The 20388-nt window shown below is 39.8% G+C and overlaps 1 protein-coding gene across 3 annotated transcripts in view; it reads right to left on the minus strand.

Annotated features, from left to right (window-relative positions):
* The window catches only part of VSIG10L (V-set and immunoglobulin domain containing 10 like), a 427245-nt gene that overhangs the window by 288549 nt on the left and 118308 nt on the right, over positions 1-20388 (minus strand). For all 3 annotated transcript variants that reach the window (XR_011260177.1, XM_069604794.1, XM_069604795.1), the window contains exon 4: positions 13616-13900. Coding sequence is in view for 2 of the 3 variants with exons in the window: in XM_069604794.1 (XP_069460895.1) it covers positions 13616-13900 (285 nt within the window). In the remaining variant the exon portion in view is untranslated. The remainder of the gene's footprint in view (positions 1-13615; positions 13901-20388) is intronic.

Below are 20388 nucleotides of genomic sequence, written 5' to 3' on the forward strand. Positions count from 1 at the left end.
GTTATTGTCCTATCTCCCTCCAGGATGTTACTTTAAAGATTTCAGCAACGTTAGTGCTAAAGGATCTTACCAAGTGGGCAGAGTCCACAGGTAGGTTTAATTCCTTTCAAACAGGTTACAGGAAGGGAATGGGGACCTTCATTAGTGGATTTACCCTGTATGCCTGGATGTTGCAGGCTGGTAAGGGGACTGCTAGATCGCTATACATTGCAGGTTTAGACCTTTCCTCCACCTTCAATAGTGTCAACATGGGCAGGCTGTGGAAACAATTGCATTCATGGGGGATTGATAATGGTCTATTATAGATGTTGACATTTTTATATTCGAACAATACGACAAGGGTGAGATTGAACACTGATGGAGACCTCTCGGGGCAGATTTTGTTAAGAAAATGGGTACGGCAAGGGTGCCTTAGTGCCCCTACTTTGTTTAATTTATACTTAGCAGATCTGTGGGAAACAAGTGTAAGCTGGGCTGGTTATCCACCTAGGTGTGCAGGATTATGTGTGAATTGCATGACATATGTAGACAACTTGATATTTCTTGGCTTTACTCCTGCTGGTATGCAAAGGTCCTTGAATGGCGTAGGCACTTAAGTGAGAATAAACTGATTTAAAATCCAGCTAAATCGTTCATGGCAATAGTAAGCCAAAAAAAAAAGAGGAAGCACTATGCTTCCACTATAAGTGATACCAGGGTGGTAGAAGTAAAATCATTCAATTATTTAGGGTACACTTTTTCTGGGACAGTAATGTTCAAAACCTTCAAATTAACAATGGAATCGAAGGTCCACTCCTGTTCTACTCTCATGAAAGTAATAAAAAAAACTGGGTATGTGCCTTCTCCTTAGTTCCATTGATTGAATTTTATCATCTCAAAGTTACAGTTATGGTGATGTATGGAACGGAGTTGGTGAATTTCAGTGCTCGAAAGTACTTTGACAGTCTTGAGGGGAAGATATTGAAAGAGGTTTTGGGAGTACCTAAAACCACACCTATCGGCATTATTCGACTAGAACTTGGCTGAAATCCTGGTGGGCACAGTATCAGCAGAAATGTTTGTTTGCGTATATGGACGTTTTGAACATTAATCATTCAAGTGTATGTTTCTATCTGCAAAAAGGTGAGGAATCTATTTTTTGGTACTGTCGAAGAACTCTGCGCCCTTTTTATCTTTTGTGTTCATACAGTTAAGGTCGCATGTGTAATTAGGGTAACCGTGGAGTCCTATAATTCCTCTACTCCACTAGGAAAAGACCATAACACAAAATGTTACCCTTATGTGTTGCTCATGCGCCCAAGTTGTTTTTACTCCATACAGATGGAGAAAGAAATAAAGTACCACACAAGATTTGTGTTTTGATTCACCAATATTTATATAGAAAACTGTTGCCCTTTAGTGATGACACGTGTTTCAACGTAACCAACGTCTTTCTCAAATCAGGGCTGGTATCAACAAATGACAAGTAATATCAAAAACAGTGCATAATAAATTGATTTAAGTAAACACCAATGTGGTCCACAAGAACGTTTGCACATGCATGAATTAAGAAATAATTAACAAAATGATAATAACATGGCCATGTTTGGGGGGGGGGGAAAAAGGAAGGAGGTTTGTGGGAAAGCGAGAAGAGAAAAAAAATATAAAAACACATGATTGTTAAACAATATGTCAATAGTGTTAATCCTATTTTTTAATGAGTACATTGGTATATTTAAAATAATTTATTGTATGCTTATGTTCATTGTATTTCTTACCCAATGTAACCGTCCTCTTAAATGTTCTCAAAAGCTTGAATCCAGTCATGGGTTAAATCCCGTGTCCCTGTAGGGGAAGCATTTACATATGCTCGTTTAACTGCCTTGTATTATGGGCACAGATTGTGTCTCTATATAGAGTCTATCCAATGCTGTGTTCATGCTTTAAATACGTGCACACAGAAATTACAAGGATATGCTGTTCTCACCACGTTACATTGCATTCAAAAACTCTAGGGGAGGGTGTTTGTCCTTTTCTATTTTTCCTTTTCCTTTTGTTTGTTATATCTACAATCGTAAAACACGCAGGCCCACATGTCCGTGAACCTTGTTCCTTTCCCACCTGGTGGGCTTTCCTGCTTACCTCTATTTCCTCAAAGTCGTCCCTTTCAGTCCTTGTGTGATTGTGTCTCCCAATCTCGTCTTTTGTTTGATCACGTTACTAGGTTACCTGTGTCCTACTTCTGTTTCTATGTTGTCGGCCATATTTTGGGGCTGAAACCCTATGTTCTACTTCTGTTTCTACATTGTCCGCCATATTTTGGGCTAAAACTCTATATCAGTATTGTGTTTTGTGTTTGTTTGGACGCACGTTCACGTAATCGAAAATAGTTGCGCTCTTTTAAAGACAAAATGTTCTAATACTTTTTTAGTCTTAATGAAGCGGTGTGTAACACCAAACAGAGTTCATAACAAATGTTATTCTAAATATTATTACAACGACACTCCCTAAATTGTTGAAGACTCCTCCCCTTTTCTCCTTTTTTGACGCAAGTCATGTCAATGGGACACAAGTTACTGTATCTCCAAAAAATGTATTGGCATCTATAAAATTCTTACGTAATGTGACAAAATGTGTCTTAATCAGTCTTGTAATATTATAAGACACAATGTATCATGCCTCCGAATATCATTATGTTAATCTTTTTGATCAATGTTGATGCCTCTGCCTAAGTACATTTCGGTGTGTATGTTATGGGACATGTGTACCTTTTTGTATGTTGATGTTTCTGAGGTGATAATTCTTTCATGAAACCCACACAACAGGATACTACATTGATAATATTTTCAGAGAAAAGAATACATCTCATTGTCAGAGTTTAAACCTTTTTCAACAGTTCTAAATTTGCAAATCATTCTGGCTTCTTCTTGTCGTAATTTCAGCTCCAAATTTCCTCCTCTTGGTCCTAAGGTTATTCTTTTTAGACCCAAAAATTTTAAAAGTCTTTTTTCATCGCACTGATGCTCTTTTTGCCAATGCTGTGCTAATGGTGAGTTAGAATTAGGATTCCCTATTCCTGAAAGGTGTTCTCTTATTCTAATCCTTAATTCTCTTATCGTACTTCCTATGTACATTTTGTGACATAAACATATAATGACATATATAACATATTTACTTCTGCAATTGATATGTTCCAAAATTTGCTGCTTAATGCCATATGTATCCTGAAAACTTGCAGTATTGTCTATGGTGTATTTGCACATTGTGCAAGTTCCACATCTTCTGAAACCTTGTGTTTGTTTAGGTAACCAAGTATTCGAACTCCCAATTTCTAGTATAGGGAGCAGAGATGGACTCAATACATTTTTTATGGTTTTGGCTCGTTTGAAGATTATAGTCGGGTTGTCCTTAATGTAGTTCCTGACGTGTGGGTCCAATTGTAGCAAATGCCAATTCCTTTTTAGGATCTTCCTTAAAATTCCATTATTCTTACAGTAAGTCGTAATGAAAGTCACTTCCTCTGTTTGGTTGTTGATTCTGGTTTTCGTAGTTAGGGTGTCTGCTCTGTTAAGAGCTTTGGCTTTCCTTTGTGCTTTGGCAATAATCTTAGTTCCATATCCTCTGGCCTTAAATCTTCTCGAAAGCAGTTGACATTCTTGCTCAAAGGTTTTTTGTTCCGAACAGTTTCGCCGAGCTCTGATGTATTCTCCACTAGGGATGTTCCTTACAACCGAAGAATGATGACAGCTGGTTGCAAATAAAGTTGAATTAGCCTCTGTAGGCTTCCTGAAGGTCCTAGTCAACAGTTGATTATTTTTCACATAGATATTTAGATCCAGAAAATCTATTTGTTCTTTGCTGGTAATCCCAGTAAATTCAATCCCCATAAGGTTATTGTTGGCTCTAGTCTTGAATTGTTCTAACTCCTCTTGTTCACCTTTCCAGATAAGTAACACATCGTCGATATAGCGGGTCCAAAGAATCACATGATCCTGATATATTTCATCTCCATAGATGTGTTTGTCCTCATACATTGCCATTGTGAGGTTGGCGAGTGCGGGGGCAAATTTTACTCCCATCGCCACTCCTCTTGTTTGCTGATAAAATTCTCCATTGAAAATGAACACGTTATTTTGCAAAGTTAAAAGTATCATTTCCTTGAGCATGTTAACTGATTGAAATTTTGATGCAGTTTGATTGGAAAATATATAATCTATTGTCTCAAGTGCCGTGTCATGCCTGATGGATGTGTATAATGCCTTTACATCCCATGTGGCTAATATATAATCAAATTCCCATTTGATGGATGCCAATTTATTGATTACAGAAGTTGTGTCCTTCAAAAAAGCTTTGGTCTCAGTGACAATGGGGCTAAGTATATGGTCAATATACTGTGCCATGTTCATTGTTGCCCAATCAATTCCACTCAGGATAGGTCTTCCTTCTGGTACTTTTTCAAAAGCCTTGTGAATTTTTGGCAAAAAATATATTGTGGGTAATGTTGGTTGCTGCATATCTAAAAATGATCTTTCTTCATCTGTGATTAGCCCTTTTCTATGCCAGTTTGTTATGGATTCCCGCAACTCATTTAAGATCTTCTGTTTTGGGTTCCCTTCAAGTTTGTGATAACAAAAAGGAGTATTGAGATGGTTCTCGGCCATTGTTACATAGTCTGCCCTGTTCATAACCACAATTTTTCCTCCTTTATCAGCAGCTTTTATAGTCAAATTTTGATTCTGTTTCAATTCCACCAAAGCTTTTCTTTCTCCTTTGGTCAAATTATCATAATCTTGTTTACTTGGTCTTTTGTGTTTCTTTTTGTCTATGATGTCGTTCAGTTCTTTAGTTACTGCCTTGTAGAAGGTGTCGACCAGGTTGTCTGTGGTTAGTTGTGGAGTAAACTTAGATTTCAGTTTGAGATCCCTCGTTTGGAGACCAGTTTGTTGTATCTTGAGATTCTGTATGGTTTCATGAATCGGTCGATCTGTGGTATCTTGTAATGAACTTAAGAGGTGAATATTCCTTATATCTTTGATGGTATAGTCACTGTCCTCAATGTCGGGTTCTTTGGCATGAAACATCGGAACTTGTGTTGCAAAAAATTTCTTGAGTTTCAATTTTCTAACAAATTTAAACAAGTCTATGTGCACGTTAATTTGGTCAAAGTTGGTGGATGGAGCAAAAGAGAAACCTTTGTTTAGAAGTGCTATATCTTCTGTTTTTAAGTGATATTCTGACAGGTTCAAAATTAAGGTGTCTGTTTGTTCTTCTTGGCTGCTTCTCTTGCTCCTGCTCTTGTACCACAGATCGACCGATTCATGAAACCATACAGAATCTCAAGATACAACAAACTGGTCTCCAAACGAGGGATCTCAAACTGAAATCTAAGTTTACTCCACAACTAACCACAGACAACCTGGTCGACACCTTCTACAAGGCAGTAACTAAAGAACTGAACGACATCATAGACAAAAAGAAACACAAAAGACCAAGTAAACAAGATTATGATAATTTGACCAAAGGAGAAAGAAAAGCTTTGGTGGAATTGAAACAGAATCAAAATTTGACTATAAAAGCTGCTGATAAAGGAGGAAAAATTGTGGTTATGAACAGGGCAGACTATGTAACAATGGCCGAGAACCATCTCAATACTCCTTTTTGTTATCACAAACTTGAAGGGAACCCAAAACAGAAGATCTTAAATGAGTTGCGGGAATCCATAACAAACTGGCATAGAAAAGGGCTAATCACAGATGAAGAAAGATCATTTTTAGATATGCAGCAACCAACATTACCCACAATATATTTTTTGCCAAAAATTCACAAGGCTTTTGAAAAAGTACCAGAAGGAAGACCTATCCTGAGTGGAATTGATTGGGCAACAATGAACATGGCACAGTATATTGACCATATACTTAGCCCCATTGTCACTGAGACCAAAGCTTTTTTGAAGGACACAACTTCTGTAATCAATAAATTGGCATCCATCAAATGGGAATTTGATTATAGATTAGCCACATGGGATGTAAAGGCATTATACACATCCATCAGGCATGACACGGCACTTGAGACAATAGATTATATATTTTCCAATCAAACTGCATCAAAATTTCAATCAGTTAACATGCTCAAGGAAATGATACTTTTAACTTTGCAAAATAACGTGTTCATTTTCAATGGAGAATTTTATCAGCAAACAAGAGGAGTGGCGATGGGAGTAGAATTTGCCCCCGCACTCGCCAACCTCACAATGGCAATGTATGAGGACAAACACATCTATGGAGATGAAATATATCAGGATCATGTGATTCTTTGGACCCGCTATATCGACGATGTGTTACTTATCTGGAAAGGTGAACAAGAGGAGTTAGAACAATTCAAGACTAGAGCCAACAATAACCTTATGGGGATTGAATTTACTGGGATTACCAGCAAAGAACAAATAGATTTTCTGGATCTAAATATCTATGTGAAAAATAATCAACTGTTGACTAGGACCTTCAGGAAGCCTACAGAGGCTAATTCAACTTTATTTGCAACCAGCTGTCATCATTCTTCGGTTGTAAGGAACATCCCTAGTGGAGAATACATCAGAGCTCGGCGAAACTGTTCGGAACAAAAAACCTTTGAGCAAGAATGTCAACTGCTTTCGAGAAGATTTAAGGCCAGAGGATATGGAACTAAGATTATTGCCAAAGCACAAAGGAAAGCCAAAGCTCTTAACAGAGCAGACACCCTAACTACGAAAACCAGAATCAACAACCAAACAGAGGAAGTGACTTTCATTACGACTTACTGTAAGAATAATGGAATTTTAAGGAAGATCCTAAAAAGGAATTGGCATTTGCTACAATTGGACCCACACGTCAGGAACTACATTAAGGACAACCCGACTATAATCTTCAAACGAGCCAAAACCATAAAAAATGTATTGAGTCCATCTCTGCTCCCTATACTAGAAATTGGGAGTTCGAATACTTGGTTACCTAAACAAACACAAGGTTTCAGAAGATGTGGAACTTGCACAATGTGCAAATACACCATAGACAATACTGCAAGTTTTCAGGATACATATGGCATTAAGCAGCAAATTTTGGAACATATCAATTGCAGAAGTAAATATGTTATATATGTCATTATATGTTTATGTCACAAAATGTACATAGGAAGTACGATAAGAGAATTAAGGATTAGAATAAGAGAACACCTTTCAGGAATAGGGAATCCTAATTCTAACTCACCATTAGCACAGCATTGGCAAAAAGAGCATCAGTGCGATGAAAAAAGACTTTTAAAATTTTTGGGTCTAAAAAGAATAACCTTAGGACCAAGAGGAGGAAATTTGGAGCTGAAATTACGACAAGAAGAAGCCAGAATGATTTGCAAATTTAGAACTGTTGAAAAAGGTTTAAACTCTGACAATGAGATGTATTCTTTTCTCTGAAAATATTATCAATGTAGTATCCTGTTGTGTGGGTTTCATGAAAGAATTATCACCTCAGAAACATCAACATACAAAAAGGTACACATGTCCCATAACATACACACCGAAATGTACTTAGGCAGAGGCATCAACATTGATCAAAAAGATTAACATAATGATATTCGGAGGCATGATACATTGTGTCTTATAATATTACAAGACTGATTAAGACACATTTTGTCACATTACGTAAGAATTTTATAGATGCCAATACATTTTTTGGAGATACAGTAACTTGTGTCCCATTGACATGACTTGCGTCAAAAAAGGAGAAAAGGGGAGGAGTCTTCAACAATTTAGGGAGTGTCGTTGTAATAATATTTAGAATAACATTTGTTATGAACTCTGTTTGGTGTTACACACCGCTTCATTAAGACTAAAAAAGTATTAGAACATTTTGTCTTTAAAAGAGCGCAACTATTTTCGATTACGTGAACGTGCGTCCAAACAAACACAAAACACAATACTGATATAGAGTTTTAGCCCAAAATATGGCGGACAATGTAGAAACAGAAGTAGAACATAGGGTTTCAGCCCCAAAATATGGCCGACAACATAGAAACAGAAGTAGGACACAGGTAACCTAGTAACGTGATCAAACAAAAGACGAGATTGGGAGACACAATCACACAAGGACTGAAAGGGACGACTTTGAGGAAATAGAGGTAAGCAGGAAAGCCCACCAGGTGGGAAAGGAACAAGGTTCACGGACATGTGGGCCTGCGTGTTTTACGATTGTAGATATAACAAACAAAAGGAAAAGGAAAAATAGAAAAGGACAAACACCCTCCCCTAGAGTTTTTGAATGCAATGTAACGTGGTGAGAACAGCATATCCTTGTAATTTCTGTGTGCACGTATTTAAAGCATGAACACAGCATTGGATAGACTCTATATAGAGACACAATCTGTGCCCATAATACAAGGCAGTTAAACGAGCATATGTAAATGCTTCCCCTACAGGGACACGGGATTTAACCCATGACTGGATTCAAGCTTTTGAGAACATTTAAGAGGACGGTTACATTGGGTAAGAAATACAATGAACATAAGCATACAATAAATTATTTTAAATATACCAATGTACTCATTAAAAAATAGGATTAACACTATTGACATATTGTTTAACAATCATGTGTTTTTATATTTTTTTTCTCTTCTCGCTTTCCCACAAACCTCCTTCCTTTTTCCCCCCCCCCCAAACATGGCCATGTTATTATCATTTTGTTAATTATTTCTTAATTCATGCATGTGCAAACGTTCTTGTGGACCACATTGGTGTTTACTTAAATCAATTTATTATGCACTGTTTTTGATATTACTTGTCATTTGTTGATACCAGCCCTGATTTGAGAAAGACGTTGGTTACGTTGAAACACGTGTCATCACTAAAGGGCAACAGTTTTCTATATAAATATTGGTGAATCAAAACACAAATCTTGTGTGGTACTTTATTTCTTTCTCCATCTGTATGGAGTAAAAACAACTTGGGCGCATGAGCAACACATAAGGGTAACATTTTGTGTTATGTTTCTATCTGTAAAGTAAAGTGATGGAAAAGGAAAATATTGTTTTGTTCTGAAAGTTTAAGAAAAGATGTATGTTGTTCATGGAGGAAATGAAGATTGTAAGTACTGAGTTAGGAGAGTTGATGAAAAGCAAAATCAAACATTGGGACATGATCACAGATATTGGAGATTTACAAAGGATACAAATATATCGCAATAATGGGATCTACTATGTCCTGACGAAGTACACAAGACTATATCTAAGAAACTGTCCTTCACAAAGATGTTGATCATGGTATATGAGGTTTAGATTAAACTGTCTGGCCACCTTTGAAATGATTGGTCCGTGGTTGAATATTCCCAAGGACCTGCAAAATTGTAGGCTATGTTAAATGAACTGCTTAGAGAAACTGTACCATGTGGTGATGGTGTGCCCTTCAACGGCCTCATACACTACATTATTGCTTGACTCGTTTGTACACTCAACCTCGGCTGTAGCAACCTCTGATTTATGGAATAAACTCATGACTACAGAACAGTACTCAATAAAGGTCTTTAATGAGCTATACCAGGAAATACAAATAGGTGAGAGATGCTGACCAATCTAAAGGAGTGTTAACCAATAGAGGAGGGAAGTGAACAAAGTTAACTGTAAATAGAGTGGTGATGAAATTGGATGTGTTTTGATCCTTTTTAGAAGGAACAATGAGCTTTTCGGTCATGTTTTAGGTTTTAGAGTTGATTGATGCACAATGTATTATGTGTAATGAAATGTTTGATTTAAAAATGTGTATGCTGTTTTCTGTGTTAGCTTCTTGGAGTTGTGTAATGCACAATTGTGTACCATAAACACAATAAAAAAACTAAACAAACTTGTGGTAGCTCTGCGAAAGCTCGACAATGCACTAACCTTTGGAGATCTGGCTAACCCATATGTTAGAAAAGTGCTGAAAGAAAGTTATAGGTGTCAAGGGATAGATGTTGTGTTTGACAGGTACAGAAGAGGCAATCAATGGACTACCAGAAAACAGCATGTCAAATCCACTCAACCAATTAGATGATTTATTGAAGGTTGGTATGTGCCACTTCCAAAGAACTGGAACAATTATCTTTCACTGGCTGACAATAAAGCTGATCTAGAAAATCTTTTGTCAAATGAGTTGTATTCACAAGCACCAAAGGACAAAGAAATCGTAGTTTCTGGAGAGTTCTGGGAGGAACCTGAGGTCATGTCATCAAAAGGTACAATTGATTTAAATGCGCTGAATCAACACACGAAGAAGCTAAGACAAGGATGTTGTTGCATGCTGTGCAGAGCCAGTTTAGGACACTGGTTGTGTCGTTCCAGGAGACCAATGTTCTCCTGCGTTTGGTTTCATACTTCGGCCGTGCACAATGCAAACATCTTTGGATGTTGTCAGATACATCAAAGAGACCACGTTATATACCAATTGATGCTGTTTTTGACAATCTACCTATAGGTCTGTCCACAACACTACTGCCATTTCACACTTTAACTGGGTGTGATACCACCTCCTATCCAAACGCACATTATGGAAGGTTTTCAAAGAGCACCATGAACTGCTGAAGAACTTGGGAATTGGTGAACTCACTGAGGAGACTATAAAATCTGCAGAAGTGTTTGTACAATATATAACCTGCACAGAACCGACTCTGTTGATTCAGAACGACATATCTTGTCCACCAAGACTGGTAAACAATAAGCAATGCCACCGACAAGTGATGCTCTTCATTTCCATTTGCTGAGAGTACACTATCAAGCCGTGGTGTGTAGAAATGCCCTTTGTGCCATACCTGACCTTCCTGGTGATTAAGGACTAAAGCTTATTCTGATGCCACTGAATGCAATCCCAGAAGGCTGCCTCGAGATGATTTCATGTGCATGCCAAAAGCAGTGTGAGAGTCGACGCTGATAATTTCGCAAATCAGAACTAAGGTGCATATCAATGTATGACTGTCAGCAACAGAGCCATGATCAGGATCAGACCCCTTGTGTATGAATGTTATGTAGTTTGGCAAAACAGGTTGACATTTTGTGCCATATAACATTTAGGACTGATTGTGAATATTATTATTAAACTTTATCTTACTAACGCCAGTTCCCATTTGTTGGTGTCCATTATTAATAGTCCTATCGGATTGAATGTCTGTCTCAATATGTCCCTAGCCATTAATCAGACTGTATGGATATATCATTGAAGCCATTTACATTCATTGTATAGCCCCTTAGCCCCCTCCCCCCACCAACACCTATGGCTGATGGTGCCTGCCACTAATCGTTTACAATGCACAAAATGTAGGTATAGTACTGCTGTGTAGGTGCTCAAGGCATATGTCCTTGATAACTCTTCAGTTTGAAAGGGAAATATAAGGGACTGGAGCAGTTAAAAAGAAAAAGACAAAGATGACTCATTGTTGCTATCTATAGGATAATGATGGAAGCATTCTCAATACCCTAAGTTTGAGCTTTTCAAACAACTTAAAGAGTGCATTTTCTTCACGAGAATAAGGAAGCACCTGGCATTGCTAATAACGTTTGACACTCCTTTGACTGGGTGTAAGAATAATAAAGTCTTTCGGTAATTTAAACGTCCTTATATCCGTGTCTAGACCATTAATTTTAGCCCTTTCACATACTTGCCAGCAATTCAATATGTATGGGATTTAAAATGTAAAAACCCAGTTGGGGAGCAACCGAGTGATATACATAGATGATGTATCCAAGGTGTTACACAAAGGGTGAAGTGGTAGCAGCGGTTGCTGGGATGGATAGCGGGAGCAATAGAGGAGGGAGAACACCAGGGGAATAAGAAAAGTAGGGTGAGTATAGCAATCAATTTAGGGGGTTTCTATGAGAATTAATTCAGTCTTTGTTAGGCTGAGTTTTCGATATGTGCTTGACATCCAGGTTTGGGTGAGGGACAGACAGTGGTTGTGTCAATACATGGTAATGATGGAATTCATCTTTAGCTAAATATGTGTGTCAACTGTGTATTGATGCATCTTGACATTGGGGTTTGCAAGGAGTTTCCTCAGAAGTTCAAAGTAAAGTCTGAAGATAAACAGAACAGGATGGAGCGTTGTGCATCCCGGCAGGTTACTACGTGGTGTTGGAATATATTGAAGCCCATCAGGACAAGTTGGTGTCTGTTGGAGATGCACAAGTTAAAACATTGCAGGACATTTCGATCAAACCTCATGTAGTTGGTCCACCATATCGAAGGCTACAACAAGGTTAAATAGGATCAGTTAGCAGGGGTACCATTTATACAGGATGTGGTTGGCATTGTCAGTAACTTGGATGGTGGGGCTTTCTGTGCAACACCGTAGGTGGAAGCTGGAATAGTAGTTTGTGATGTGAATGCTGTGCAATCTTGTTCAGCTGGATGGTGAAGGTCTTCTCAGTCATTTTGCTGAGGTCGACTGTGGAAAAGGATCTGTCCCATGTTTATGGCATCTGGGAAGGTGCCTTGCTTGAGGGATGCCTTGATGACATTGAGCAGTCGTATGAGTGCTTCTCCTATGATGACTTTTCACAATATAGGTGGGTGGCTTGAGAGCTGCAATAGTGTTGGTTATGTTTTCTGGAGTAATTGTCCTGAATGTGGGCAACATTAGTATATTACAGGCTAGTAGGGGTGGGAAGCCCCAAGGTGTTTTGAGTAGTGGCAGAATTAGTGTAAGTCTCGCCGAACCCAAGACCCAGTACCTGGATGGAATTTTCATTTACCTTAAATGATCTTCGAATTGGCAAGTACAATAAGGGTTGTCCCTGTTGGAAACATCTAATTTTCATCTTAGCTATTAAGTGTCCGAATTAATCCAAAAGATACCATGATCTGGGCATCAGAAGTACATGGAGTGGTATAAAACCTTGTTTAGCATTATTTAGAAAAACAGACATATTCAACAGTTCATTTGTATCTTCTGTTTTAAAGGTTTTTTTAAAGCATTTTCTCATACTAGTATATCAATTAACATTGTTATGTGAACAGAGGAAGAGAGCATCCCAGCAACTTCCCAAATTCAGAGAAGGAAGTTGGGGTACTTGTGCAAAAAGAGTATTGTGGTGCATTAAATAATAGCAGCTTAAAAGAGTGGTTTAGGGTTTAAAAGGTGAATCCAAATATAAATATCGAGGAATTTTCAAATTGGCATCATTACTTCAAAGATATGTGTGAGAGTGGATCATTTTGCAACAGAACATGTATTTTATAAGAAAAGTCACATTTCACATAGTGAAAGACCCACATAAGAGATCAATGCGAGGAGTGAGATTGTGTTCCAAAGTTTGCGCTTCACACCCAATGAATGAGAGCCAAGGTGACAATGTATACCAAATCACAAAACAATGGCCACACATATATATGTGAGGACAAGAGAAACATTATTTTATTTTTTTCATAAACGTATCAATGGTTTAGATGCACTTTGGGATGATCTCTGAAACAAGTTTCCTAATCCCATCGCTGTCGGCAATATCCATGTGTAGTAGTGGATTAATTCTTGTGAATTGACATGAATGACACCAGCAAGCTTTGAAAGCGATCATAAGTTCAGGATGGGTCTACAGTGCTCAATTGTGTGTTCAATAAATATGCATATCAAAATAACTGTAGTCTTACCATAAACATCAATGTTGATCTGCTTCTGTTTTGTTGTTTTGGTTTTGCTGTTGTATGCCAGGCAGTAATATCGACCAGCCTGTGTAAACTGGATGTTGGGCAGGCTCAGAGTAGGTCCGAAAGGCACAGTTTCATCAGTGATGTAACCCAAGATCCAAGAGTATTCCGCCACTGGGTAGGATGCAGCAGAGCAGGTCAGGTTCACAGCACTGTTTACAAGAACAAATTCCTGGCTGAAGGGCTGAGTGTTTGATGCAACAATAATATTGTTGATATCTGGCCCATCTTAAAACAAGAAACAAACTTTTTATTAATGTGACTACTCTTTTTTTTATTCAATCATAATGTTGGTTGTTTCATTTTAAATATATATAATTTGGATAACTAACCTCTGCCTGGTTTTACAATAAAAAAAGAGTTGAAATCGAAGATATATAAGAAAAGAATCTGTTGCTACCACTGAATGCCTTTTGATGCATTTTTAGACTCCTAAGATGCATTTTTAGACTCCTAAAATCAGTTCAACGCAATGCTATAACCAATATTTTGGAGCCGTCAGGGTTGAAATTGGCTACAATATTATGACTCCATTGAGTACGCGTCAGCTTCCATTTCAATGAAGCAAGCAGCGCAGGCCCATGGTCTTCAATTTTCAAAATAAACACACAGGTACTGTGACACATTGAATTCACATTTTGGAGTCAATTGAGTTGGCATAGGAGCTTTGGAGGATGGAAACATCACCTGCTTTACAATGCAACCCCTAAAGGTGGTATAAGGAGGATTCCTCCAAGCCTCTTCCTACATTCTCGACTGTATGGTTAAGGGGTCCCCTGTGAGAGTGCAGACCAGTGAGCAAGTATCCCAAGCCCCTCGAACATAGGGCTAGACAGGGGTGTGACCAGCACCAGAATTATGTGACTCCTGAGCTGGTGAGGTGGGGTCAAACAGGGTGAAGGCCCCCTCAAGACGCCAGTACAGACACCACACCAATCAGAAAACCATAGGGGAAGAGGCAAGGCGTACTAGTCCCATTGACCTGCACGGATGTAAAGGCACCTGTAGGAGGCTTACATGGCTAGTATTATGTTACAATGGTTTTATTGAGTGCATATACACATCTGGGCTTCGTGGCGCAACTGCCCAACAAGAGGACGAGAATGTTAAAGACCTAACAGAAGGCTGAGGAAAAATGTGTTTCTGGAAAGTAGCATGGGGAAATGGAAAGAAGATGAAGAGGGAGAGCTTTCCATTTCTGAGCAGCAAGTAAAAAGAAGGAACAGCCATCCAAATGTGACCAACTGAAACAGGGAGTGTGGAGAAGAAAGAGCTGGGGTGACCAGAGTGTACTGGAGGGAGTGTTTTTAGAAAAACATTTACTTAAAATGATGGATTTAGGATGCACTAGCAGCAACAATCAGGAGTCTTTTGAATAAGACGCTAAATCGAGAAGGAAGCCAGTGAAGACAAAGAAGAAGAGGGGTAGCATGAGAGAACCTTGGGCAGTTGGTGAAGATACCGGCTGCAGCACTCTGAACGGTTGCAGACAGTGCCTGACGCAAGCAGGGATCCCAAGATAGAGGGCATTTGCGTGATGAAGGCGTGATTGCTGCAGGGCAGTGATTGCAGATCTGTACGCAGGAGAAGATACACAACAGAGACTTTGAGGAATAAGAGTAACAGAAGAGTCAAGTTGATGCCAAGTTTTTTTAAACTGAGGAAGGAGAGGAAGGTGATGGAAAGGAAGAAGGCCACATTCATGAGATCCAGAAGGAGTGGGGACTGTTGAGGGTCAGTACATCAGTTTTGTCAGAAATTATCTTTAGGGAATTAAAGCTCATCATCAAGGAGACACCATTAAAGTTGTTGTTGAGATGGACAAGAAGCTCAGTATCATCACTGTCTACGAAAAAGGGAAAATGGGAGGCACAGTCCAAAGCATCTGGAGAGATGCATGTTGCTGACCCTTGTTCAATGAAAATGGTCACGATGGATACTTTTTCTGAGATGGCACCTTTTACACCACTGAAGGGCTTGCCAATGTCTTAACAATAGGCTCCAAATTCTATGGGAGATTTGTCACATTCATAGGTTACCAAGTTATATAATATCTGACCAATGATGGCAGTATAATGAAATGGTTTGCTTTAGGGTTTGAAACAAGCATTTCTTCCATTTATCACCCTCATACTAATTGACAACTGAGAGAATACATCAAATCCTGGGACTGTATGCACAGTATTTTGTGACTGCCACACATTCCAATTGGAAGGCTTTCTTACCCATAGTAGATATTAATAATACTTGTGTACATTTTGCTTTCTTTTTCTTGCACGTCTATATGGGTTGTTTTAGTTAAATGCATATGCGCCATTATATCAAAGCATCTAACTTACAGACATGTAAGAGTGTAAGATGGGAATGAAGGAGTCAGTAGATGGGTCCCAAAGAGAGGCGTTGGAGCATGCAGTTGTGATAGGATTCATATGCCTCGAAATATCTACTTGAATGGTCAAATCCCATGACACTTGCACCTCACTTGTATGGTGGGCCAGATCATTAATCCTGTGACCATTCATTTAAAGCTGCGTAGGATTTACAAAACATCTAGTTTGTTACGTCTCTCATATGAATTGTAATGAGACACACTTTTCTGATAATAAGTTGAGTCCTTTACCTTTGCAGTAGATGGGACTGAGGATTTTGAGGTGACTGAGATCTGTGAACACAGTTCTGCTATCAAAAGTTGCAGTATTGAGTTTTTGGTAAAGGTTGTCCTGCTAGTGATCGGTCTTGAGAACCTGCTACTTATTTTGTACACCCTTTTTGGTGCACTGCTTTAATCAACAGGTTTTTTTCAGTAATACTAGTGGCAAAGTATACTGTGATGTGCTGTGGTCACTTGTGTTTAGAACCTCCTGATGGCAGTGTTTAGCTGGTTTAAGGGTGATGGCAACAGGGTTGGGGAGGGGGACAGAGTCATTGGGCTCATGGATCAGTGGGGCGGAGCAAAGGGTTTTTTAGAAGTTGGTGTATGCATTAACGATTCCTGTCTTACTCCTGGCATTGTAGTTTTGTGAATCATTATAAAATAACTGATCCAATGTTGACTTGCCTGTGGTTAGATATCTAGGACATATTCCATATCATCATGAGTTCTGCACTCTTCATATCTTATGCTAATTTAGCAGTATGAAAGGGTTCTGATTGGGTAGTGGTATTGTAACTTATACTGTTTCTTTCCCTCCTTGATTGCTATACATTACATGATCTGTGTTTTATCAGTGAGTGATCATGGATGAAGGCTCTGTGGGCCGGGTGTTTTTTCTGCCCTTTGCATTTTTGCTTCAGTTAAAGGTCTTGCCCCTGGTTCACACCACTTACCATTGTGTGTGTTCCTGAGGTGGTGCAATGGCATATATTTAGGAGCAGGTGTTTTGTTTGACATATTAGGGGTGCTTGGGGTATTGATATGTTCAGATATTGTAGGATTTGTTGGGCCATGCATATAGTATGAAATACTTTTGGGTATTTTGGTCAGGAAAATTATTTTTGAATGTATTGAATGGATACATTTTATATTGCATTAGATATTCTGGGCTATGTGGAGGCGGGGTATGGTCAGGGCAGCATTATTGTGGGCTCCTGTTTCTTTTGCGCCTGCTGGACAATTACCGTCCACCAGTCGTCTCACATTTTTCTGATTGAGAAAAGGGAGGCAGAGGCACAAATTATTTTGTAGGTTGAAAGATTCTTAGCACTCTCTCTATAAGAAAGTAGTGCTAGTGCATAAACTATTTCAGTTGCAAGGGACCATGGAAAATGTGACCCCTGATGATAAATGTAATGATGAGAAGCCTAAAGTAAGGGGCATATAGATAGCTTTATATAGCACATCCACAGTTTCTCATATTGTCTCAGAATAAACAGCATTACTCAATGTTATTAACCCTAGTTCTCAAATGCTGTTGCCTAAAACCCAACTTAACTCTACCAGGAAATGACTGCATTCCAAGATGCACAAGGAACACAAGATAGTCCCAGTGACTGCTTTAGATCTGTTCAAGGGGTGCTGCAGTAAGATCTGACATGCTTGGAGCCACTCATATTTCTATTGGGCCTGTTCATCTCATCTGACCTACACATTTGAACAAACTAAGCTTTTCTAGTAGGAAATAGCAGATGACTTTGTGGCTATGAAAATAGAGGCTTGACCTTCCATTGTTACCAATATTGACTTAAATTACCTAGCACCATTGAACCAGTGGTTGGACTATCACTAAAAAATGTCATGTCGTACTTTCACCCCTAGGGACAAAACTTTCCCATCGGATCAAGGTGATGCATCCACAGTACAATAGACCCCCTTGAGTAGTACACCGAGGGAGGATCACATGGGGAAGGAGTCACCACATGGGATTGGGGACGACCATTATCACAGAATGCTGTATGACCCTGCTTCAATAAACCCAACCCCTTCTCCAATACTAAATCCTCCTTCCCCCTCTCTACATAGAGCCAATGCTCCTCATTCCGAGTTTGGAGGTAGCCATGGCGCTATTTGCGCCGTGGCTGCCTCCAAACCCGGGTCCGTGTCCGGTCTGGGTGAATGAGGACTTGCCGGGTCATTCCGACCTGTGTGGACCCGGTAAGTCCCCATTCACCCGACCATTCCCCATTCCCATTTGAGCCCCAATAGGGCTCAATGGGAATGGGGAAGGCGCTAATTACGGGCCTGCAAATAGCAGGCCCGTAATTAGCGCCCTGGTCCCTTAGCGGGACCCGTAAAGAACATGTGGTCCGACCACACGTCCCTTGAGGTTCCCGCTAAGGGACCTCGGAATTGGGTGATAAGGGATTACCTGCACCGGTCTCCTTACCGGTGCCCAGTATCCCTTACCGCCCAACTCGGAATGAGGGCCAATGTGTTTTGTTGAGAAGTCAGTCAACCTAACATATGTGGCAAGACTGAAAGAACAGAAAGTACAAAGTATCATGCATATGGTTTTGAATTTGGTACTGCGAAGAAGAAGCTGACCGTAAGTCCAAGGATCACTCTAGAGAGAGAGAGGTCTAGCTTCTCAAGGCAAGTGATTGCACCAAAACGGTACAACAATCCCCCGCAGGAGTTGAAAAGTGGACAGTGGGAAGCTAGAGAGAGAGAGAGTGATCTTCTGAAGAGGAAGAGCGGGAGCGCTGCACCGGAACAGCAGATGCGAGCTGAAAGTGGAGCCGTGACCGAATGAACTGGAGAACCCGAACATGGTCCAGGACGGAAAGAATATTCACGACAAGAACAAATCCCCTGGGGTCCTCAGGACCTGGCAAAGCATGAGGAAGAGCGAATATGCAGTTGAGAAATAACAGACGTCTGCAGAGCAGCTGCAGAACCCGTCAGGTACCTGAATGCTAACGGAGCCTCGAGAAGGGATGCAGCTGCATGGGAAACAATGGTACCGGCATGGAAGAAGCAAACAGGTACGCTGGTTGCTCAAGAGGTCCTAGAGGTCCGGTGAAGCAGCTGGGTGAAGGGACGGTCTGGGATCCTGAAACAGATAAGAAGTTGAGAACAAGAGGGTCAGGGACCCTGAATATAAAAGTAACAAATCATGAAGAGTTGTATACTTGGCAGGAGAGTGAACCAAGCAGATACAACACTACAGTGCATGTCTGGGACCCGCACCAACATAGGAAGTCGAGAATAAGAGGGTCTGGGACCCTGATTGTAAAGGAAGTGAACCAGTAAGAGTTGTATGCTTAGCAGGAGAGTGAACCAAGCGGAACCAAGGCTACAGTATGAATCTGTGAACCGCACCCAAATAAGAAGTCAAGAATAAGTGGGTCTGGGACCCTGATGATAAAAGAAGCAAACAAGGAAGAGTTGTATGCTTGGCAGGGAAGTAAACCAAGCAGACACTATAATACACTTCGAGCCGGAGGCCTGCACCCATATGAGAAACCAAAGTTTAAAGTGAAGAAGATTAACAGGGTCTGGGACACTGAGGTAGAGAGACAGTCCATGAGAGGACCCTTGCTTGCCAGGAGAGTGAACCAAGCCGTGAAAAATATAACAAGTCTGGGACCCACACCCACTTCAGAGGTTGAGAATAAGAGGGTCAAGAACCCTGCAACAGATAAAAGGAATCCTACGCTTGCTAGCGAAGTGTGCCAAGCTGATGGGATAAAGAACTGTGAGTCCATGAAGTACATCCTTGTGAATGGACCAGTGCCATTTTACCAAAAGGGTGGAAAGGGGCTCAGGAGCCCAAAAGGAATGAAAATAAGATACAAACAAGTCTAAGGCAAAGGAGCATTACCCTACCATTGGAATCTTGTATTTCTGAATGTTGTTTATTGCTTTTGACTACCAGAGAGAGACAGGGGACTTTTCTGTTGGCTGAAACCACAAAGAACACTTTTACTTTAAGAAGAGATCATACTTGCACAATTGCTTTAGGTTATTAGTGTAAGGGACAGAGGTAGGTTTTGAGACCCGACAGTGACAGACTTTTTAATTTTGGTCTTCCTGAAAATGACACTAGTTTTCTTCGAGGTAGCGAAACCCCTCTTAACTTTAGGGATAGAGCGGCATTTTTCTAACCCGTTCATGATTAATAGAAGTCTATGCCCAAAAATATGCCACCATTGTGACGGAATCTTACTTCTGCACCCTTACAGTATACATAGGGAACTCTGATGTATTCCGTTTTAGCCAGTGAAGTGTAGTTTTATTTTAGGCAATCATCCAACATTTTGCTTTTTAAGACTCCACT

Source organism: Ambystoma mexicanum, chromosome 1p, assembly GCF_040938575.1.
Source record: "Ambystoma mexicanum isolate Mex_15411 chromosome 1p, UKY_AmexF1_1, whole genome shotgun sequence".
Lineage (NCBI taxonomy): Eukaryota > Metazoa > Chordata > Amphibia > Caudata > Ambystomatidae > Ambystoma > Ambystoma mexicanum.